The sequence below is a fragment of the Macrobrachium nipponense genome, chromosome 41 (assembly GCF_015104395.2).
Source record: "Macrobrachium nipponense isolate FS-2020 chromosome 41, ASM1510439v2, whole genome shotgun sequence".
Classification (NCBI taxonomy): Eukaryota; Metazoa; Arthropoda; class Malacostraca; order Decapoda; family Palaemonidae; genus Macrobrachium; species Macrobrachium nipponense.
Genome location: NC_061102.1, coordinates 27,203,168 through 27,228,216, shown reverse-complemented (window position 1 = coordinate 27,228,216; position 25,049 = coordinate 27,203,168). Strand labels below are relative to the sequence as shown.

General features: G+C 36.8%; 1 protein-coding gene across 1 annotated transcript in view; it reads left to right on the top strand.

Annotated features, from left to right (window-relative positions):
• LOC135212890 (lachesin-like) overlaps positions 1-24,826 on the top strand; it is a 470,090-nt gene extending 445,264 nt beyond the window's left edge. The window contains 8 exon segments of the mRNA XM_064246645.1: positions 11,449-11,607; positions 13,160-13,288; positions 14,917-15,004; positions 15,006-15,075; positions 20,267-20,396; positions 22,711-22,773; positions 23,748-24,014; positions 24,348-24,826. Coding sequence (XP_064102715.1) covers positions 11,449-11,607; positions 13,160-13,288; positions 14,917-15,004; positions 15,006-15,075; positions 20,267-20,396; positions 22,711-22,773; positions 23,748-24,014; positions 24,348-24,424 — 983 coding nt within the window. The 3' untranslated portion in view covers positions 24,425-24,826.
• Positions 24,827-25,049: the final 223 nt, after the last annotated feature.

Genomic DNA, 25,049 nt, shown 5'->3' with positions numbered 1-25,049 from the left:
TCCTTTCAAACTCTTCACATATCTGTTTCACTTCCTTGTCTAAACGAAAACCTCAGTTACCTGCCTTATGTTGTCAATCACAACCCAACTATACAACTTCCCTGGTACACTGAGTAATGTTATGCGCCAATGGTTCCTCTGTCAACTTTACCCTCACACAAAGGAACAATTATTTCCCTCACAAATTCCTTTGGAACCTTTCCCTCATCAATACATACCATACACAAAATGGTCAGCAGCTCAATCACAATTACACCAGTATGCCGCAGCATCTCATTTGTAATCCCATCAGTTCCTGGTAATCCATTTTTCAACCTCTTAACTGCCGTCCTTATACCTTGATTACCATTTACATAACATTCTGTGCTGCCTTTCTTCTATCTTCCACATTCAGCATCTCCATAATACATCTCCTTCAACCAAGGATGGCGTTCATTTCTACCAGCATCTTTCCACCTTCATCTTTTACTCTGACTCATTTGCCTATAAGTCTCTCACTCTCTGTTTTAGGATAAATTTTTTCTCCTTATAATAAATGCCAGGATCTCCTCTCTCTTTTTATTACCTGCCTTCTCTGTTTTCTGCCGTTTACCTTTTCGCTACCTTATTAACATATCAATCCTCCTGTATTTCTGGATCCCCCTCTTGTACTCTGGATACGGTGGTAATGACCTTCAGAGATTTCCCTTACTACCAGATCCCGAAATATAGGAGGATTTATACGGTAGTAAAGAGGTAAATGGGACAAAAAGCAGGTAACATTGGCGATCAATACAGTCGAGGCGCATAAAAACATTTCAATAATTGCGTTTGGGGTAAGGACAATACAACCTTTTATAGTAACAACAACGGAAGCAACGTACCTGGGATGTGGGCCAATGCAATACGCAAAATAGAACAAAAAAACATAAATAAATAAAAATATCTGCTCTCCGTAATATGACACGGCTTACAGCAAAACAAGGAGCGTTCGAAAAGTGCCATCACACCATTTTGTTATATTTAAGCGGTCCAGGCCGGACGCGTCGTTACTGTCACAGCTACCGGGTTGGGGTGAGCGAGGAGGGCTAATCTCTATGAATATATGAATATTAAAAAAAGAACTTCCCTTGAAGGCGAGGGCTGGAAATAAAAATGGTTGCATAAACGATAGGCGAAAGAGTTCGGAAAAGAAATATTTCCGGTGGTCTGGGTTATCATTTCAAGAGTGGGACGCCAGTGAAATATATTTACATACATTAAACACATAAAATCGGATAGTGATGGTCAGATTAACATTGCTCATCACATATTCCAACGCATTCACACTACAGTAGTCTTTAATAACAGATGCAATTAACGATGGCATTCGCTGAAGCGATTAGCGATTACCGTTTCGACAAAAATTGTTCAACGAAAAGAGCTCCCCCTTCGGTCTTCTGCTTATTCTTTCTAAGCAACATATCAATTATATTATAAGCAAATCACTTATACAACATTTAAAATACAAAACTCCTTTTGCCAATAAAATGACAGAAGTCTGAACACTGCATCTAATACCCTAACGCACTGAGCTAATTAAAATAAAAAATAAAAACACTCATTTATAGGGCCACAAAGACGTTTGTCAACCTTTTCTATCTAACCCAGTCTGACAGATGAAATCAACAGATCCTGTCATCTCATTTTTTGTGACAGCACATACATATAAAATAACCAAAGCAAGAACAGAACCTTATTGTTCAGACATGAGCAAGAGTACAGACATTTTCAGTGGTTTCCTCTACAACAAGACATGTCAATTTGCAACCATCACCCCTAAAAGATTAAGGATCACGATCTCGCTGGGGTAATTGACCAAGAGTTTAGAAACACTGGTCTACAGGGAGTAAAAGCACTCAAAAAAGCTGATCTTCTAAAATATTATTCAACATAAAACAGGAATATCCAGAAATAAACAATTTATGTCTAGCACTTTCAGAAAGAATAGGCAGATTGATTCAAAGAAGACTGACCTTCCCATTGCTTTGCACAAAATAACTCAACTGACAATGTTTTAACAATGGATAAAAATAATGCGTTTAAATAATTTAATAATATATATATATATATATATATATATAATATATATATATATATATATATATATATATAATATATATATATATCCATGTCAAACGTTTGATCATTTTTCCTAATTCAGCAGACAAAGCTTGCAGGAAGAAATACGGGTGAAGCACTTTGATAACATTTCTAAAAATATCGACCATCCCTTTCTCTTGTATTATCTTCTTTTTTCCCACCGTTATCCCTACATTATGGGGTCGGTTGCCTGATGCGCCTTCCCCACTGCCTGCTATGAAAGGCATCATCCTCCACCAAACCTCTTCTCTCGCCTCAGTGGCGTGGTTGGTATGGTGTTGGCGTCCCACATCGGTGGTCGCGGGTTCGATTCTCGGCCATTCCATTGAGGAGTGAGAGATGTGTATTTCTGGTGATAGAAGTTCACTCTCGACGTGGTTCGGAAGTCACGTAAAACCGTTGGTCCCGTTGCTGAATCACCACTGGTTCCGTGCAACGTAAAAGCACCATACAAACAAACAAACCTCTTCTCTCCATATCATATTCCTTGCAACATCAGGCATGGTTTACTGTTTGGCAAAGGGGTTTTGACGACCGCATGCCCTTGCTGTCATCAATCACAATTATTGGCGGTGGTCCTTGCCTCTGACTAAAAAGTCCACCTGCAAGGCAGCAGTTTCTACTATTATTGGCGGTGGGCTTAGACTTTAACTCAGTAGTAAAACTGCAGGGCAGCAGCTGTCCTTTTAGTCGCCTTTTCCGACACGCAGGACCTACGGTGGCAGTATTCTTATACCCCTATCACTGGGTCGCCTTTCTCATATTCTTATCATAAAGTTACATAGAAATCTATTGCCTGAACATAAGTTTTCCAGAACTTCTCCATCATCACACACAACATGACACATTCAGGAAGTTCACTGAAAAAAATCCACCGGTGTAAGTGTTCTGATCTACTTCCAGGAATTACCTATCTACCGTCCTTTCTGGACTTTAACTCGTACTATATTTAAAGAAACTTAGAAACCTCATTTTTTTATTGGACATTATAACAATAAAACTTTGACTGTCACCTGTTAGAAAATATTCCGATTTCGGTTTGGATGCAAAGTGAAATCAGAATATTATCGACGAAATCAGATCTGCGCAAATGAATCTTAACCAGTAGTCACAAGGATTCCTAAACGAATTGCAAAGTAGCAGAATAACCAGGACAAGATCTCAAATGTCATAAGTGCAACCGCCAAAAATGACCCTCAAACAATAAATAAATACACACAATATATATATAGACAAATTCCACGGAGGAATGAGAAACGACGGAGTTCTGCAAGGACTTCCAACTTCTTGGCTGACTGTAAAGTAAAGGACAAGAAGTCGAAAGGCCTAGCAGAATTCCATCGTTTCTCTTTCCTTTCGTGGAGTTTGTCTTTACTTGCATATTCATAACGTTCAACATTGTTGTGATTCAGTTACACGCACACATATATACAGTATATATAAAGTATGTATATATATATATATATATATATATATATATATATATATATATATATATATATATATATATATGGAACGCAACCATTACTGTTTTCAGAGGATATAATTTATATCTTCCAGAAAGAAGATTTCCATCATGGAAATATCGCTTATCTTTTATAATATATATATACTATATAATAATATATATATATATATATATAACATATATATATACATTATATATAATATAATATACATATATATATATACATATCCTATATATATAACATATATATATACATATATATATATATATATATATATATATATATATATATATATATTAAGGCCCGAATGAGAAGCCATATTTCCAAGTTGGACTTCTAAATCTCATCCTGAAAGAGATAATTACTTTCTCTGAAGCCAGTGAATGGTTAAGTTACATAAACCACCTTATGAATGAAAATGAACTCCATTCAGGCAAACAAAAAAAAATGGAAAACTAATAAAAGTTTCACTACCGTTAAATTTGTTGGTCTGCCTCTGAAAATGAGGAAAAATACCTTTTTATATCTTTCCAGTTTCTCACTCACCCATAAAATTGAATTTTTTTTTTTAAACTCATGCATGGGCAAAAAAGAAAAATGATCTGTTGGTTATGGTCTTGAAACAAGTCGATGCGTTTTCCAATCGTTCTTAATCGTATAGATACCCATCTAACAAACCGATTCTTTTCATATTATCTTAGAAATATAAAGTTAACCGAATCACAAAGTCCAGCTGCTCAAGTTTAGGACGCAAGCCATGGAGACTTAGGCAACTTAAGAACTGAGGGTACATGATTACAGAGGTTTCTCTGAGCAATGTTAAGAGATGCAGCTCATGACAGGACATCAGTGTCGAGTCAGAAATTACGAAAAAATTAGCAAAAAGGTATTTCTTTCGTGTTATTTACAGTATTCCTAATAAATATAAATTTCAAGGCAAAGATGCTGCCACACTACATAAAACATGTCAACACACGTTGGCAAATTATCGCATACATATCACAGCCAGGTTCAAAACAAGTTAACAACTGTTAGTAGAGAACGAATCATTGATCAATGCTGGATAATCGTATGAGGCATTGGTTAGGCCTACCATTAAGTCGTTAACTTGTCTGCAACCTGTTTGTGATGCGTGTGCAATACGTTAAAAACGTGCGTTTATGACGTTTTAACGGAGGGTGGACGCACCATGAGAATTGTTGTTTTTTTGTATGGTGTTTTTACGTTGCATGGAACCAGTGGTTATTCAGCAACGGGACCAACGGCTTTACGTGACTTCCGAACCACGTCGAGAGTGAACTTCTATCACCAGAAATACGCATCTCCAACCCCTCAGTGGAATGCCGAAGAATCGAACTCGCGACCACCGAGATGGCAGGCCAAGACCATACCGATCACACCACTGAGGCGCTGTTATTGTGAAAATTGCTTCTGAGGCCACAAGAAAGAACGAGGATAGATCACGTGACTGGAAACACTGGTCTAATACAAAATGGTCAGTAATTAAGCTTTTAAAAATGTGATCAACTAATGATGAAGTTGATGGCAATGGCTTATATAATGCAAAAGATTTCAATAAATTCTCGAGGTTCTGGCGTTCCGGAAAGGAAGCAAAACACCATAGCAACATCTCTAAACGAGATACGACATTTCACTTCAATTAGGGCCACACGAGCATAAACAAATATTTACGGAATAATAAGTCAAAATCTGAATATGATATAACGTGCATCTCGCCCTATCTTACCAAAACATGTTCCACTTTGAGAGAGGACGGGTTTCCATGTGAATTTTTTTTCCTAACATTCACCTATTCTCACGTAGCTATAAAAATCATATATCATTTCCCAGTTAAAACAACTTTAATAATAGAAATGCATTTAACCCAGTAAAATGTTTCTACAATATTGTATTACGAAGTGCGTAAAAATCGAGCGTAAATTATCAAATTTCCGAAGTACTTATACACAAATAAATTAATCCAGTAATTTCTGGAACATAATTTTACCCAAAATGTAAACACGATGTAAATTACCGTTATATGTATTGGGTAGCGTTAGCTCCGAAAATTATTGCATGTGGAAGTGTTAGCTCCAAAATCATTCTGAATTTTATCAGTTATCAAGTAATTTTCACTGAATTACCAAATTACACAGACGACACAAATGGGATCTGATGGTGATCTACTATTACAGCATTGGATCCTTAAGAGATATTTAAATTTACTCTAGTTTGTTCATACAATTCATAATTGCCACGTGTAACCAACAGAACAAATAGTTTATGAGGGCACTAGATAATCGAGTGAGGATAATGCTTTAACGCCATTGCACTATCAAATGCATCAAAGGAACCTTACCACAGGATATGCTATTCTATACTATCCAACAATAAAACTAAGACTTCAAAACCTTTGGTCAACCGACCAATTCATACTAACCAGGATAACCAATTTGAACTGAATTAAATTGAACTGAATATAGAATTTAATCCAAAGGTGGGACCTATGAGGTCATTCTGCACTGAAACGGAAATTGACAACGAAAGGTTTGGAAGATGTAACAGGAGCAAAACGTCCCAGGGGCACCACGAATCAATTGTTAGGAGAGGGTGGAAAGTAAGATTGAAGAGAATATGAAAGGAGGTTACAGTAAAAGGAACGAAATAGGTTGCAGGTAGGGGCCGAAGGCACGCTGCAAAGAATTTCAAGTAATGCCTACAGTGCACAGCATGAGGTGTATTGACGGTACTATCACCCTACGGGTTAAAGCAATTTGAGGCGTGTTTTCCATACCAAAGAAGACCCTGACATAACCGAGAAAATAGTTGATTACTTTTGTGGAAAGCTCAGTTCACAATAGCCACAATATTATATATATATATATATATATATTATATATATATATATATTTTGTATATATATATAATATATATTAATAATTGTTATATATATATTACGTATATATATATATATATTATATATATATATATATATATATATTGTATATATACAATATATACGTATATATATATATATATATATATATATATATATATATACATATATATAAATATATATATATTAGTTATTATACATATCTACGTACGTAAATATTATATATATATATATATACCATTATATATATTATTAAATTATTAATATTGTTTGGCTATTGTTGAACTGAGCTTTCCACAAAAGTAATCAACTATTTTCTCGGTTATAGTATTAATTTAATTACTTGATGACCTTTTCGTAATGGAAAAACTGGAATTTTAAAAGCATAACTATCTGCGACTACACACACACCACACACACACACATATATATATATATTATATATATATATATATATATATATATCGGTATATATATATATATGATATATATATATATATATAATATATTTACTTGAAAGACCTTTCGTAATGTAAGAAACTGGTAGTTTAAAAGCATTAGCATCTGCGACTAAACATATATATATATATATATATATATATATATATATACTATATATATTTACACACATATATGTGTGTGTGTGTGTGTGTGTGTGCGTGTGTGTGTATCTATTGATATTCATACTATAATTACCACTGAGAGACCTCTTCGTAATTGGAAAATCTGGAAAGCTTTGGCATCTCCGCCAAATTATATTTACGGTGTACAGTAACAGAAGCTAAAAGGTTGCGTCACTGCGTCTTGTGTTGCTAGGATTCACATATCTCTCCCCTCTCCCCCCTCCCCCCTCCCCCTCCCCCGCCCCGGCTCCTCCCACCCTTCTACCATCATTTTGCAGGATACGTAGGACTAAACACTTTAACAGGAAGAAACCCCTTTACTATTCGTCATACATGAACTCTTGATGATGAAGTTTTAAATGTATTTATAAATCCTTATGGAATGGCATATAGAATTTAGGCCATTAGGCCAAGCACTAAGACCTCTGAGGTCATTCAGCGCTGAAAGGGCAATTGAAAGTAGAAGTGCTTGAAAGTCGTAACAGGAAAAAACCTCAAAGTTGTTGCACTATGAAACGAGGGTTAGGAGAGGGTGGATAGCAAGATGGAAGAAAGGGAATATGAACAGAGGTACAGTAAAAGGAATGAAAGGGGTTGCAGCTAGGAAGCCTAAGGGACGATGCAAAGAACCTCAAGTAGCCTACAACTCACTATGAATAGAAATTGAAATCTAAACTGTTCACTGTTGTTTGTTTAACGAAAAGTGCAACATTTGTACTTGGAAAAGGTTACCGGAAATACAACTATCAGGGAACTTAAGTCTATCTCAGTTTAACCAGACCACTGAGCTGATTAACAGCTCTCCTAGGGCTGGCCCGAAGGATTAGATATTTTTACGTGGCTAGGAACCAATTGGTTACCTAGCAACGGGACCTACAGCTTATTGTGGGATCCGAACCACATTATATCGAGAGATGAATTTCTAATCACCAGAAACAAATTCCTCTGAATCCACGTTGGCAGAGCGGGGAATCAGCGAACTACAGTTTAATAAACTACTATACTGAATCACTGGAATTCTACTGTAACTCCCTCTTTATTTAGACACTCGTCCAGTGACGGAAACTGAAAAGAACTTTGGGATCAAAGAAATCGCATTTTCCTAAAGAGGAAAGAAATAAGGACGAGTACTTTAAGTTCATAAAAGGGGAAGCTTTATCCAGCCCCACAATTTTAAACTCTCGCAGTACAGCATTCGAGGTTAAAACTGCCTTTCCAGTTTTCACCTTCACAGAAAGGCTCTCCCTTTTTGACAAGATTATTGTATATTGAACACTTTCTGGCTCGGAATGATAGAAAACATAAATATTCATAACACAAAAAGAGGGTATTCCGGAGCTCCGTTTTATTGGCTTTGTTGAATGTGACGTCACACCGAAAGCCCTCTCTCTCTCTCTCTCTCTCTCTCTCTCTCTCTCTCTCTCTCTCTCTCTCTCTCTCTCTCTCTCTCTCTCTCTAGCGTTAAAACTCAGAGCTCCAAAGGGTATTCTTAAAAGCAACGTGCCCTCCCATTTTCTTTATTTCTAATTTCTCTTTCATGTCATGTACTGAGACAAGTCATTTCTCTTTACTGCTACTTTGAAATAAAATTTTGGTCCATTTTTTTTCTTTGCGCTAAAGCCTTTGCAGTGCCTAAAAAAAAAAGTATGATGAAAAGTATGATGAAAAGCTACTTTTGCATATTTCCATATGCAACACCTTTTGGCTTTTCAGGATGACGAAAAAAAAAATATATATATATATATATGTCAATACCGTGATCGAGGTCAATAATACGCTTGGATAAAGAAGCCTGCTTTGCGTTTCACATGTGAAAGTGAAATCTTTGAATTCCAAATTCATAAAAAATTGAACTGCGCATATTGCACTGACTGCAGAACAAACGCGCAGACGAAAAATGATAACGGTTGATGTTTTGCGGAGAGACTTTTTATGCTTGGTTTCCAGGGTACACTAGCCTTCGACTTGCTAAAGCGTAGCAAAACTTTATAGTCTTAATGAGTTCCAAGAGCAACCTGTTCCAGAAAGCCTATTAATAAGTCGCTACATAAACCAGCAAAGGTGGAGAAACTCATTAAAATACTGAGAAATTGGTCATCAAATTCCTTAAGCCCCTTCCACAACGAGGTTGAAAGATACGACGGACACTCGGATTTGCCTGTAATTCCCTCGCTTTTAAACAGTGTTACCAGATCAAACAGTCCAAGGCAGGCAGTAGGGAAAGGCAGGCGAACGTAAGACTTGGACCACACTCGTGATCACCATCCATCCAAAAAATTGGTAACAGTGTCTGCCCGCCGTGCATTTGCCCCTCGTGTGGAAGGGGCTTTAGTAAGGCCCTGTCCACACTAGCGGGCACCGCCCGACGGGCAAACACTGTTCCCATAACCCGTCCCGCTATACTGACCGACCGAGTATTGAGCCAGAACGATGCGATTATCTGGTAACACTGCTTCAGAAGCGAGAGAAAATATAAAGAGCTGGAATTGTCCGACGGGCATGCCCGCTAGTGTGGAAGGGGCTTTATTAAGGATATGTTATCACATTTTGTTCTGTCAGAATGTGCTAACTCTGACGAGAACTGAATAGAGTTATAAAGCAACTATCTAAATAATTGTCTAGCTGATTATATATCGATGAAATGCAGTTACTGCGCATAAACTGAGCCATGGTATAACTTTTTCCGGATAATTACCATACCGTGAAATTATCAACCCAAGAGAGAATCTTGGTCTGTTTAGTCTTCACGATCCATTCACTGACCACAACCAACGTGACATATTTCGGCAAAGAATCATCTTATTCCGGCAAAATTATTTCTTAGACAACCCGAGATTCTTAACCGTCAAACCACTCCTAATACGGTATGCATGCTAGCAAGAACTCCTTTCCAATTATTTTCGACGGATAAAAAATTCGTTTTACACATATCAAGAGACAACAAAAAATGTAATTAATTATAACTGCAGAGGGGAACATCCGCATAAAATAAATAATGTTTAAACTGTGGCACTCACATGTTTTATCAAGATATAAAAATACTAATGGAATGATGAACAAAGTTTTCCTTGACAAAAATTTCATATTTATGCAAAACATAAAAGCAAATTATTGTCAGTCCAGAACAATACATTTCTGCTACTAAAGACAACTCAAGCGGAGGTATCCTTGTACACCCAAAGATCATACAAATAAATTAAAGAATAAATAAATAAATAAAATAAATAATAAATAAACAATAAAAAATTAAATAAATAAATAAATAAATCATAAATAAAATAAATAATAAATATATATAATATATCTATTATAGTATATATAATATATAATTTATATATATAATAACATATATAATATAGTCGTAAATCTTTCCACTAGTCTAAACTGGCACAAAATTGCGGAGGTTGCAATGGGCTATAGGATTAATTATTCGTAATATTTTAATCTAATGACATCCATATTTTAGAGATATGCAACATGTCGCTTACCAGTTTCATAAACACTGAAAGTGGCTTACATTATTCTTCCAAAATAAAAATTCTGCATCGTTTATTTTACATAAAACCACATTCCAACAACGTTACCTAACCTAGAACATACACAAATATGTGTGTATACGTGTATGTGCAATCTACTTAGTTTTGACACGACTGAATGTGGTTCTGTGTAAAATGAGCTTAATGCAGAGTACTGATTTTGGAAGAATCTATGAAGCCGCCTTAGCGCTTAGGAAACTAATTTCCAATTTCTTACATATCTCAGATCCTTGGTGACTTTTGGTTAAAACGCTACGAATACTAAGCACTACAGTCCATCGCATTTCTGTTCCTGTTTAAAGAGTGAAAAGCTTTTTGAAATTGCAGCCTAGACCAAAAGGCTAGTCAATACCCTGGTGAAACAATTGATTTCCTTCACGGAAGGGAAATAAGGTACACGATATACAGTACAAGATTTAGGTAAAACTGATTTCGTTTACTCATTCACAGAATAAAAAAGGTTCGGGAAAATTCTTTCAATCTTTCTGTTCATTTTTATGACCAATAAAAGGTCCTGATGATTACTGCAAGGTACTCGTCATAAGAGAGGGAATATGTCGAGAGTATGACGCAAGAAGCTGTCATGAATATATGAGAATAATGAAGTCGTAAAATAGAATAAGGCTAACAGACGTGAAATGTTCATACGTTCATACACGGCTCACTCAATTCCCTGTAGTAGTTTTCACAGAACGTAGAACATGTCACAATAAAGTCATCAAGATAAAAAATAATCTCTTTCTAAGTAACAGTGATAAGAAAACTTACCTCGGGCGTGAATTTCTCTTCTTCTGTCTTTGCAGTTCCCCCAAATATCATAGACAGCGACACCTCGGGAGATGTCATGGCTCAAGAAGGTGCCAACATCAACCTCACCTGCAACGCCTCGGGAACGCCTCAGCCATCAATCACCTGGAGGAGGGAAGACAACATAAAGATCAACATCAACAAAACTCTTCAAGGTGAGAGGAGAGAGAGAGAGAGAGAGAGAGAGAGAGAGAGAGAGAGAGAAAAATAAAAGATCAACAGATCAGTACCTCAAGGTGTGTGTGGGAGAGAGAGAGAAGAGAGAGAGAGAGAGAGAGAGAGAAAATAAAGATCAACATCAGTAAAACTCTTCAAGGTGAGTGAGTGTGTGAGAGAGAGAGAGAGAGAGAGAGAGAGAGAATAAAGATCACAAGTACTCTCAAGGTGTGTGTGAGAGAGAGAGAGAGAGAGAGAGAGAACATAAAGATAACATCAACAAAACTCTTCAAGGTGAGAGCAGACGTGAGAGAGAGACAACATCAAGAAAACTCTTTAAGGTGAGAGAGAGAGAGAGAGAGAGAGAGAGAGAGAGTAAAACTGAGTTTCTTATGAAGTTTAAAGAACTTGCTAACAACTATTTTCTCTAACACTCGAATTAACCTGACCATGTCAAATGAAATTCTTTGAATGCACAAACCAAAAATTCAACAATTGCCAACTAAATCATTCAGAAATACTGATCAAATTACATGGACGATAATATCTACACACAGAGTAGAGCTAAGAGGAGATAACCTTTAAATATTACCCCATCCCCAGCTTTTCGGAATATTTTTTCAGATGACCAAAACTCTCAACAATTTTGGTTAAGAAACTTGTACAGATAACAACGATTTTGACAGGGGAAAAGTAGCTTGTATTTATAGTATGTATTTAAACCATTCTTTTCAGATACTTTCATAAACACTGAACATTATTATGGATAGAATTCTAATGAGTACACATTAAGCCTGCATAAACTTAATTACACAAGGTATGAGGAGTTTTTCCCTTTACAAGACATTCTGCACAAAACAAATGTTACATATCTCCTTTACCAAGGTAGCACCCAATATTTACTATTCTGAAGAAATCCACTAAAACACCTTATATCAGTTATGAGTAATAATTGTGTATCCTTACATATGCACGTTTACCCGAAAATATTGTGGACATTCATTCAAACAGCATACACATACAAGACGCATGAAGCACATTCATTCAGACAGCATACACATACAAGACACATTAAGCACATTCATTCAGACAGCATACACATACAAGACACATTAAGCACATTCATTCAGACAGCATACACATGCAAGACATATTAAGCACATTCATTCAGACAGCATACACATACAAGACACATTAAGCACATTCATTCAGACAGCATACACATACAAAACACATTAAGCCCACTCATTCAGACAGCATGCACGTGCTATAAAAATACCAATTAAACAACTGGGATTTTTTAAAACATACAAAGAGTCACAAATTAATGTGCATCTTATTAGTATACATAATTCATTTCCAGTATCAAAAAAAAAGAAGCGACTAGTACTACAGACTGTCCTAATCTGAAGACTTAACGCACACGCAGGGATAGCTTAGGGACGAAATAAAATATTCGCAGGACACACAAAAATGGAGCTGTAACCGAGAACAAAAATAATTTTCCTTTTTTCTCTCTCTCTCTCTCTCCCTCCTTTTCTTTTTCGACAGTGGCTGAACACAATGGAGTTCATTTGCATCTGGAACGGATTAGTCGGATGGACATGGCGGCGTACCTGTGCATCGCTAGCAATGGTGTTCCGCCTATTGTCAGCAAGAGAATTCAAGTCAGCGTCGAATGTGAGTTTTGGAGAGGACTTCGATTCTCCCAGATTGATCGTTTGTCTGGCTGAGTGGCAACAATTGCTTTCCTCTCCTTCCTCTTCTTTTTATCACTGTTGTCATTCCATTCAGAATTTTCTCAGAGAGGGGATGTCTCCTGCGTATTTTAGGCTGCTTGCAGACAGCCACAGTTCCTGTCTGGTAATTGGACGTTATAATCAAGGAGCTTTATTGTCTTTCCCCTCCTCAAGGAAAATCAAAGCGTTCATTATTCGTTCTCAACAAAAACTTGAAAATTTACCACACTAAACTGCAATCTACTTTATTCCCTTTTAAAATCATTCTCCCGTTGCTTCCTTCACTTTCTTACAATGTAGTTCAGCTTGATTCATTTCCAAAGACCTTAGTTAACTTATCATCAAAAAAATTTCCTTTGCATATTTAATCGGTCAATATTTGATTTTCATTAGTAACCACTATCGTATGTATTGGCTTGTTCTAAGTTCTTAACTTCTAACATCTCAGAGATTTAAATTTTCTACACTCAGAAAAGAACCAAATTCTTGGATTGACATCTCTCTCTCTCTCTCTCTCTCTCTCTCTCACCTCTCCTCTCGTCTCTCTCTCTCTCTCTCTCTCTCTCTCTCTCTTCCTTCACCTTACTTCCCAATTCTCCAAAAGATTTCTCAACTTCTAATCCTCCATTTTTAGCTCATTGTAGACATAACTGTTGCAGATTTTCCTTCTTAATCACTGTCCCCTACGGATCTTAGTTTGTCCCCTGTTGCAAAATATCAACGCAAGACCTGCAACCGCCAAACAAAGAACAGACCGTAGAGATATTGTGAAATCCCTATTAGTAAAATCTCTTTCAAGACACTCATTTGCGTCCGCCATTCGAATCAATTCCTATTTCTAAACTATTACCAGTGCCACATATCAATGGACTTTTCTTGAGCTGTTAAATGGAAAAATAGGCCTCAATGCATCACTTATCTTTTGAATTACTTAACTAGAAATGAGATGTTGAGTTAAAAATGCTATGAGCCTTAGTTCACTCTCATCACTTATACCTGTGCTTCAAAAAAAATGCTTTATGCAATTTCTTATCTCATGATATCTTGACTTCTATGTCTCCGCCAGTTCCTTTCAACCATTTGAATCTGTTTCTCACTAACAGCACTTCTAACACACTTATACGTCCTTTAACACGCGCAAGTACTGTATATATATATATATTATTATATATATATATATAATATATATATATATAATATATATATATATATAATAATATATATATATATATAGATATATATTAATATAATATTTAATATATTATAATAGGTCCTCATTTTAAAACCAGATGGTTTCTACTCAGATATTTATCCAGGGAAATTGACAAGCTTTTCAGGGCTAACTGTCCTCATCGTCTGGTAGACACCATCCAGTCAAAATGAGGTCCTTCTGTTAATTGTAGTAATGCACAGAATAACTGTATAATTGATAAAATTCTACATATATATATCTATATATATATATATATATATATATATATATATATATATATATATATATTATACACATACACATATATATACCGCCTTGATATTCCGCGTCTTCTAAATCCTTTCCATCCTTTTCAGTTCCACCGATGATGAGCATCCCCCACCAACTAGTCGGCGCCCCCTTAGGATACAGTATCACAATGGAATGCACCATCGAAGCCCACCCATCTCACCTACTGGACCCTGGGGCAAAGCGCTATGCTCCACCAAGGACGCAAATACCATATCACAAACACAGTAAGCATGACGCAAATGAAGTGTTGATGACACTGGATTTCAACTAAAACTATTTTCACTAACCCACTGTTTCTTGTATGATGCTTAGTTTATTATTATTATTATTATTATTATTATTATTATTATTATTATTTTATGATTATTATTATTATTATTATCTAGAAGAAGACCTTCATTAATACAAGTTTTTATTGAGAATAATTGCTACTTCAGCCGCATTTATTTTGTATAGAAGTTTCTCTACTCTTCTTATTACTGACTTTTCTTCTGTACTCAAGTTGCTATTAAAACGCCAAATGAGGGATTCATGTCAAAACGTGGTATTTGTCAACTTGACAAATACCACGTTTTTTTTACATGAATCCCACATTTGGCATTTTAATGGCCAACTTGAGTACAGAAGAAAAGTCAGTACTAAGAATAGAGAAACTTCTATACAGAATAAACGCGGCTCAAATAGCCGTCATTTTCAACAAACCTGTATTATTATTATTATTATTATTATTATTATTATTATTATTATTATTATCATTATTATTATTATTATTCTGTTGCATTCACTAAGGTCCAGTAACTAACCCTCTATATGAAAGTTTAGAGAGAACTAGTTATCTAGCTGTGAAACAGAGAAAAACGAAACAGATGAGAATAATAAATCAGAGATGAAAGCAAGAACTATAAAAGACTATAGATAAACAATAAATACTTAAGCAATACAAAAATAATGAAGGGAAAGAGACATGTCACTTTCAACAAGAGAATGAAAGGGAAGTGGATCATCACAGCTTTGGAAAGAATGCGGAAGTTTACAATGCAAAATGACAAAGCAAGCATTAACAACCCACAGGCTCCAGTACTAAACGATACGAGGAAAGTATCTTACTGTAATATGGTTTATATATATATACATATATATACATTTTATATATATATATATAATATATATATATATATATATATATATATATATATATATATCTATATATATATATATATATATATATATATATATAAAATATATATATATACTATATACCATATATATATATATATATGTATCTATATTTATATATATATACTATATATCATATATATACATATATACTATATATATATATAATATCATATATATCTTTTCTGACTACTCATAACAATTATTTTTCGAGAGGAGAAGGAGGAGGAGGAGGAAAGAAAAGAAGAAATTACTAATTCAAGCAGACGCGTACAAAGTCTCAGCTAATAGTTTTAAAAAAATACAACACAATTCAAAACCGAACTGCCATACTAATCGTCACCTGATCTAAGGTAGGGAAAGAAAAAAAAAAAACTGTAAAATAACAAACAAATAATAAACTTTGTTGGCATTTCGTCCTTAAAAACAATGGTGTGCGGACAAAGGCGCCTGGCCGTTGAAATTCTGATCATTCGGACTTCCATTCAACAAAATACTGGAAATCTCTTACTTCGTGTTTACTGCTCTAGAGAAAGGGCGATCGGGAAATAGGTGACTGGCGGTAAACATATTTCAAAACCAGCAATCTAGAACGACGTAAAGATACGGCCTGGCCAAAAAGCAAAGCAGATTGAGAATAGGGGAGACTGCAACAGTTTCAATCGGGAACATGAAAGGCTCAGAACAGCGAAGGAAATGTGCGAGGGGCGACAGTAAGATCCTGAGAGAGAGAGAGAGAGAGAGAGAGAGAGAGAGAGAGAGAGAGAGAGAGAGAGAGAGAGAGAGAGAGAGAGGGGGCGATGGGTTGAGAATGATTGTCAATATCTTTAAGTTATCACAGAATTGCCTCATTAAGTGGCGAAAATACGACATTTCTGAGAAGTGGGAAGAACATTTTACTTATCAATTAAATAAAAAAAAAAAAAAAACTCAAGAATATCTGTGTAAAAGGCAAGCGAAGTGTAAGTGACACGGCCAAGATTTGTTTTATTTCACGTAATATGACGTCATCAACATGACCTAAGAGTTGGAAGTGATCATTTTGTGAAATTTCCACTAACAGAGTTGGTTCGCAGTCCTCTCTGTGACCCACAGCCATAAACAACAAGACCTTTTATTAGAGAGTCAAAGGAAATGTACTGAAACCAATGCGAACGTAAAAAAATGGATTTAGCCAGAACTCAAAATGTATACCGCAGATCGTCCAGAAATATCAGAAAAATTATCCAGGAAAACTCCTTCCAGCCTTCATGATTCTTGTCTATAATAATCAGCGAAAGGGAAAAGAAATTCAATATAAATAGACATGTCTTAACTTTGGTAAGGCATACTTTCAAGCTAACAAAATATTCATCCATGCCATTCCACATAAGCTAACAAAATATTCATCCATGCCATTCCACATAAGCTAAGAAAATATTCATCCATGCCATTCCACATAAGCTAACAAAATATTCATCCGTGCCATTCCATATAATAAGCTAGGAAAATATTTATCCGTGCCATTTCATATAATAAGCTAGGAAAATATTCATCCGTGCCATTCCCACATAAGCTAACAAAATATTTATCCGTGCCATTTCATATAACAAGCTAGGAAAGTATTTATCCGTGCCATTCCACTTAAGCCAGCAAAATATTCATCCGTGCCATTCCACATAACCTAGAAAATGTTCATCCTTGACATTCCCACATATGCTAATAAAATATTCAGCCGTGACATTCCACATAAATTAAGAAAATATTCATCTGTGCCATTCCACATAACGTAGCAAAATATTCATCCGTGCCATTCTCACATATGCTAACAAAATATTCATTCGTGCCATTCCACATAAGCCAGCAAAAGACATCAGTGCCATTCCCACATAAGCTAAGAAAATATTCATCCATGCCATTCCACATAAGCTAAAAAATATTCATCCGTGCCACTCCACATAAGCCAGCAAAATATTCATCCGTGCCATTCCACATAGGCGTTATATATGATTATGAATATTTGAAATCTAACAGACTTGAACAAAACATTCCATTCAGAGTATTTCAAGGAGCCAAATTTAAAGAATACAAAGACATATTTATGTGGGTCTAAATAGCGTCCTCCAGAGAATTACGAAAAAAATTCTACGAAAGTACGTAATGGAAATTTGCAGACGACTCTCAAGTACAGTTTGGATTCAAAGGGGAAAAAAGTCAAACGTATCCTTAGCTAAATTATATGATGCTCGGATCTACTGAAAAGTAAAGAGGCACTGGAGGTCCTATGTTTCAAATATTCAATATCCATTTTCCTTTTCAGTGAGTTTAAAGCCTCTCGACCCTAAGAACATTGGAATGATGACGATCTAAAACAGCAAGCTACACCACAAACCAAGTACAAAATGGAACTACATTTTCTTCGGCGCAATCGAATTTTGTCCGGTGGTGGCCTCAGCCACAGCCCATAAAACTTACTGTAGCCCATGAAACACCAGCCACGATCCAGTGGTGGCCTATGTTGCAGGTACCTATAGCTCTGCCAAAAGTACGATTATGACTCAACTTTAACCTTGAATAAAATAAAAATTATTGAGCCTAGAGGACTGCAATTGGTGACTGGAGGGTGGATGATCAAAATACCAATTAGCGGCCCTCTAACTTCAGTAGTTTTTAAGATCTGAGGGCGGACCGACAGACAAAGCCGACACAATAGTAGTTTTCGTTTACAGAAAACTAAAAACTAACCGATTTAAAAGCGCTCTGTGAACAAATTCACAATTACAGCCCCATTAACCTAAAAAAAAATTCATTAAAAAATATGAAAGCAACAAGAGACTCACAAAGGCCAATCATTAAAAGCACAGCAATGCAAGAAGCAAAAGGAACACAATGAAAAGTTCCTGCCTACAGATCAGCATTCTGAGACAAAGAAAACTTTGGCGCTGAAGCATTTCCCGTTTGACACTTACCTTGTACAACTACCCAACATTGCAAGTTATGGAAAACTTACAATCCCAGAGACAGTGCAGGAAAGCTTACAGTGAGGTAAAATGGGCAAATTATGAAGAAAACCCGAATTATTCTGACAGCACCACATTTCAACACCTGACCTGTGGGTATGAGTATATTTTTCTTTGGCATTATGCCAAGCACTGGGGCAACTAAGGCCATTCAGCTACGAAACGGAAATTGACAGTAAAAGATTTGAAAGGTGTAACAGGAGGAAAACCTCGCAGTTGCAGTATGAAACAAATATTAGGAGAGGGTGGACAGTAAGATGGGAGAAAGAAAATGAACGGAGATACAATAAAAGGAATGAAAGTAGTTGCAGCTAGGGGCCGAAGGGACGCTGCAAAGAACCTCAAGTAATGCCTACATTGCACCGAATAAGGTGCACTGACGGCATTTGTCAGGTCCAATGAATTTTTTAAAAAGTGGAAAATTCCACAATAATACTCCAAATAAATACATAATAATATGTGAGACTCTTGGACTCAAACCCGGGAACTAATTCCTGAGATTCCAGAGGCCGCCTCACCACGTCAGGGTTGTCCCACATCGAGGGGGATAAAGTCTGAGTGATTACTCAAGTGGTCCAAAATGACAACAAATGACCGAAGTGGTGAGGGAGTCAATTTTCGTTAAGTGAAGGTCAATGAGTCACTTAGTGACGTTGTCGTGTCTCATATTCTCATATCGTAAATCTTCCATATCATCATTTTTTAATCATAATCCTTTCCTTCTTCAGCAGCTTATATGAACTTCAGTCTGAACATGACTATAAGGATCCCTCTGCAATATAGGCATATTTCTCATTCACCTGACAATGAATGACCTGTAACGTCGAAAACATCTGATAACAAGTCAAACAGATTTCCGGTACTGGACGTGCTCCATGATGAGTTGAGCTAAATATAGAATTTAGGCCAAAGGCCAAGCACTGGGACCTATGATGTCATTCAGCGCTGAAATGGATATTGACAGTAAAAGGTTTGAAAGGTGTAACAAGAGGAAAACCTCAAAGCAGTTGCACTATGAATCAAGTATTAGGATAGGGTGGAAAGTAAGATGAAGATAGAGAATATGAAAGGAGGTACAGTAAAAGGAACGAAAGCGGTTACAGCTAGGGGGCCGAGGGCACGCTGCAAAGAACCTTAAGTAATGCCTACAGTGCACCGCATGACGTGCTCCATGATAACGCATGTGATACTCGTTGAAAGCGAACAACGAAAACGTCTCATTCCAACGCTTATATTTCAGATAGGAGAGGTGCCCTACAGGACGCATATGAAGCTCACGGTCAAAAGTCTTCAACGAGAGGATTACGGGTCGTACAAGTGCGTGGCCAAGAACTCGAGAGGAGACACGGAGGGGCTCATCAAGTTATATGGTAAGTCGAGGCATTTCCAATATGCTGGATCTTCTTCCTCTCATATAAGTGACATCTGTTAAGTATAACTTTAATGCGATAGGATAGGATTATAGGATTTAGGCTCAAGGCCAAGCGCTGGAACCTATGAGGTCATTCAGTGACGAAAGGGAAACCGGGAGTGATGATCTGAAAGATGTTTCAGGAGGAAAACCTCAAAGCAGTTGGAAAATGAAGCAACTGTTAGGAGAGGGCGGAAATAAAGATCGAAGAAAGAGAATATGAATGGAGATACATTGAAAGGAATGTAATGGGTTGCAGCTAAAGTAATGCCTACAGCGCACCGCGTGAGGTGAATTGACGGCGCTGCCCCTCCATGGGGACTTGATTGAGATAGACTGGTGTTATGGGTTAATTCTTGAATAAAATGCATTCGTGGCGTTTTTAGACATTCGAAATGTTTCAGACCTCATATAACAAGAGAGAACATGACATCAGAACAGCCTTTCATGTTTGACGTCAAGTAAAAGGGATTCAATAGAAACATTAAAACCTACAGTCATTTTTATTCATAATGTATTGGTCTAAATATTACTGGTCAGTAGGGCAATGGCCACTTTGTGCATTGACTGAAATAAGAAAAATTCTGTAAAATAAGTTTCTTGCGTAATAATGATGTGAGTTTCATAATACCTGTAACTATCTTTTGCATTTTGTTCTGCAAACGTTTAAACGTCAGTCTTCTTCATCATCATTGATAACGCATTGGCTGCATGAGGGTCAATGAATGCATTTGATTTGAATAGATTTATATAAATTTTTGGCATTATGCCAAGCAGCACTGGGGCAACTAAGGCCATTCAGCGCTGAAACAGAAATTGACAGTAAAAGGTTTACAGGCTGTTACAAGAGGAAAACCTCGCAGTTGCACTTTGAAACAATTGCTAGGAGAGGGTGGACAGTAAAATGGAAGAAAGAAAATATGCACGGAGGTACAGTAAAAGGAATGAGTGTAGTTGCAGCTAAGGGCCGAAGGGACGCTGTAAAGAACCTTAAGTAATGCCTACATTGCACCAAATGTAGGCATTACCCCCTACGGAGGTCAATGAACGTAAGTTCCATAAAAAAAGAATATGATTAAAACCTCGTTAAATACTATATAGAATAAATACAACAAACAACATTAACAAAGGGTTCCTGTGCTTCACAGCACCACAGGAAGATCAATAAAAGCTACTCCCATCCAGCGTTTGTTTCATGGCTCCTGGTCATTTGAAAAGCACAGGGACGTACAGAGCATGCATTGCAGTGGAGTACACATTACGAAACAAAAAGTTCCATTTTCTTCCCCGTGGGGGATTCTGTTTCCATAATGCTCTTAGGGGCAAAAGTTAATGGACGGCTACATTTTGCATTTGTGCCAATTCCCAAACGCCTATTCATGAAAAGTGTCGAACACCAACCCAACCCCTGAACAGGCAACACTGTACGAAATGAAGATTCAAACTATCGCAAGGGAAGCCTATCGGAAATGCTCTCATTTCTTTTCCCCCCAAACAGACTTTGGGCAGCTATTTCCTGCTCTTTTATGCACCTTTCTACTGGGTCGCTTTAGTTTTTCCTCCCTTATGAAACTTCAATATGAATTGCTCTGATTCTTCAAAACGTTACAGGCTGCCCTATGAACGAGATCAAATGCTGACACAAGTCCAGCTTCATACAAAAATGAACGCTCAGGCAGCCAGCAGTTTCAATGAAAAACTAACGATAGGCAGATTCCATAACACACTCATACATGGAGGGCAAATTCTTTTCGTTTTCATATGGAGAGCGATCCAAAAATATCTCACTTCGAGTAATTTTAAGAGCGAATAAAACGTATTTCAACACCATACGCATTGTAAATATGTTATCAATTATAAAGAAAAGTTTATGTTATAGCACTGCACCATCTAAACAGTCTAAGGTGATTGTGTAATATGTAAAATTAACTACGAAAAGATATTCTGATTTCCATCCACATCAAAGTTTAATATCATGACCTCTCCGACAATACAGTTCCCTAGCAGAATTCAACAATCACTGCTCCAAGATGAACATATCGTATAACACACTACTGGAATAGACGTCAATTTCTATGTCATCATATTAAAATCGTAATTAAAAATCTCTTAACTAATATAAACGGAAGGTGGTGCTGTCCAAAGTGAAAGTGAGGCTGAGGCAAAGGTGTGTCATGTTTCCAGGGCTGCTGCCCGACATCGCAGTGAATTAAAAATATCAATTGTGCCCGAGAATAAAAGGGCAAATACAATAACTGACTTTCTCTCTACAGAGACCCATCCACCAACGACGCCACCGACAAGTCCGCCGTCATATCTTGATAAATTATTTCAAGGTAAGAGCCAGACTCCCAGTCTGAGTGAGTGTTGCTGTATTACTTGTTTACACTGGTGCGCCGATATTATCCCAGGGGTAATGAAAAATCTCTCTCTCTCTCTCTCTCTCTCTCTCTCTCTCTCTCTCTCTCTCGGGTTTTAGTGTGATCTATATATTCTTTTCGTTTTTTTGTAAGATTTTGTAACCATTTAATTAGCATGAACAATTATTAAAAAAAAGAACAAAACTCCCCCACCCCCGACCCCAACCCAACTCCACCCCCCCCCCCCCCACACACACACTCAGCACACAAACACACTCAGCGTGGGTAATTCCTTCTTCATCACCTCTCTCTCTCATCTAGCTCTATTTTATGAATATACAGGGCGCAGATAACATTTCCTTTTTGATTTAGCAAGCTGCTCCTCTCTCTCTCTCTCTCTCTCTCTCATCCTAGAAGCAGCTTTGGTTCTCGTGTTGATGGTTTTATACCATAACCCTATAGTCCACAATCCGATGGCATTCGTTTCTCCACACCATCGCTTTCTGAGCTCTAACTCGCTTACAAAATTACTTTACCGTAGAGACAAAGCTCTTAAAAACCATGAAAATGGTCTTTGACAATCTTAAGATCTAACAGGAGAATAAAAACTGCATGAGGACCTGGGATCTTAGGGGGGACTAAAATTGGTATTTGAACTCCTACAAATTTAAAATGTAAATAAAAATGGTATCAAAGCATCTGCAGATTTAAAGGTGAAAAAAAGGGGGGATTTTGAGCCCCTGAAGAACTGATATGTGAACAAACAAACAAAATACTCCATAAGTCACTTAGGATAATGATGTGACGAGCATTATCAGAATTTACATAACCAAAGAACAACTGACCATTGGCTGTCCACTATCGGTGTTAAGCAGATTTTATCCAACAATAAATATTTCACTTCCAACAACCTTTTTTCCCCGGTATTAATGCAATGACTTCAACCGCAGATTTCAATTTCAAGACGACCAACATGGCGGCCACAAACAGCGACGAGGACACACTGCCTGATGGTCATTCCGAAGAAGCGATGGACAGACAGCGCAAAGAGGAAGAGGAAAACCAAAACGTACTGAGAATTGAAAAGGGAAGCAGAGAAGAGAAACACATACAAGACAGCCGCTCTCAGAATGGAGACAACGGTTACGACGCCGAAGCCGAAGCCAACGAAGAGCAAGAACACAGATTCATTCGCTTTTTGAGCCATGGATTGACCGGTAAGGATTTCCAGGACTGTCATGTTTTGTTGTTAGAATACTGGCGAATCACATATAGTATCGCTATGAAAATTGAATGAGAAGTTTGAATCTCGGCAACTTATTCAAGTAAAAGTAAAAGAAAAACTTGTATAACTATTGGTCAAAGAGATTCTGGAACTTATAGTGACAGGATATCAGGTAAATGAAAAACTCTAAGGTAGACTTCTATGATCACGTTATATAGCCTATAACCTGTCAACAATAATAGCTAGACAGTGATTCTGTGCTCAGACTCCAGAATGACCTTAAAATCAGATCAATGAACGTCATTTTCTTTCTATTTTCTTGCAGTTCACCAGACAAATTCGGTCCCAATCCTGCGATGCCTGAGTATTGCAGCAGTGGTTTACTTCCAGTACCCCTTGTGATGTCTAGGAAGTGAAAATTCCTCCCTCTTCAGTAACCATCTTGTGAATAGTAGTTATAAGTGAATCTTTTCCAGTTCATCGTACCCTTTTTAAAACTATGTGTAACAAAATATGTCAATCTGTACTTTGGTGTGAACACATGTAGGTGTGGACCGTCTCTAGTGCACACTTTCTTAGCAACGTGACAAAAAGATGTTTCTAGAGATGCTGTAGATACAACTGTCTTCACTTGTCTTCTGTCATTCGATATTATAAGATGATATCATATCTGTGATGATGATAACTGTTGTGGATATGTGTAATAACATTTATATTTTTATGGAAAACATCTATAAGTATTGTATAAAGCTAAGCTTCGCTAAATTAGATATTTGTCAATTTCTGTACACAATAAAGGAGTGCATTTAGATATTCTCTCATCGCAGTTTTTCTCTGAAATCTCGAAAGTTTTCGTGATCCCTTAGGTCATTTGTTTGTATGGTGTTTTTACGTTGCATGGAACCAGTGGTTATTCAGCAACGGGACCAACGGCTTTACGTGACTTCCGAACCACGTCGAGAGTGAACTTCTATCACCAGAAATGCACATCTCTCACTCCTCAATGGAATGGCCGAGAATCGAACTC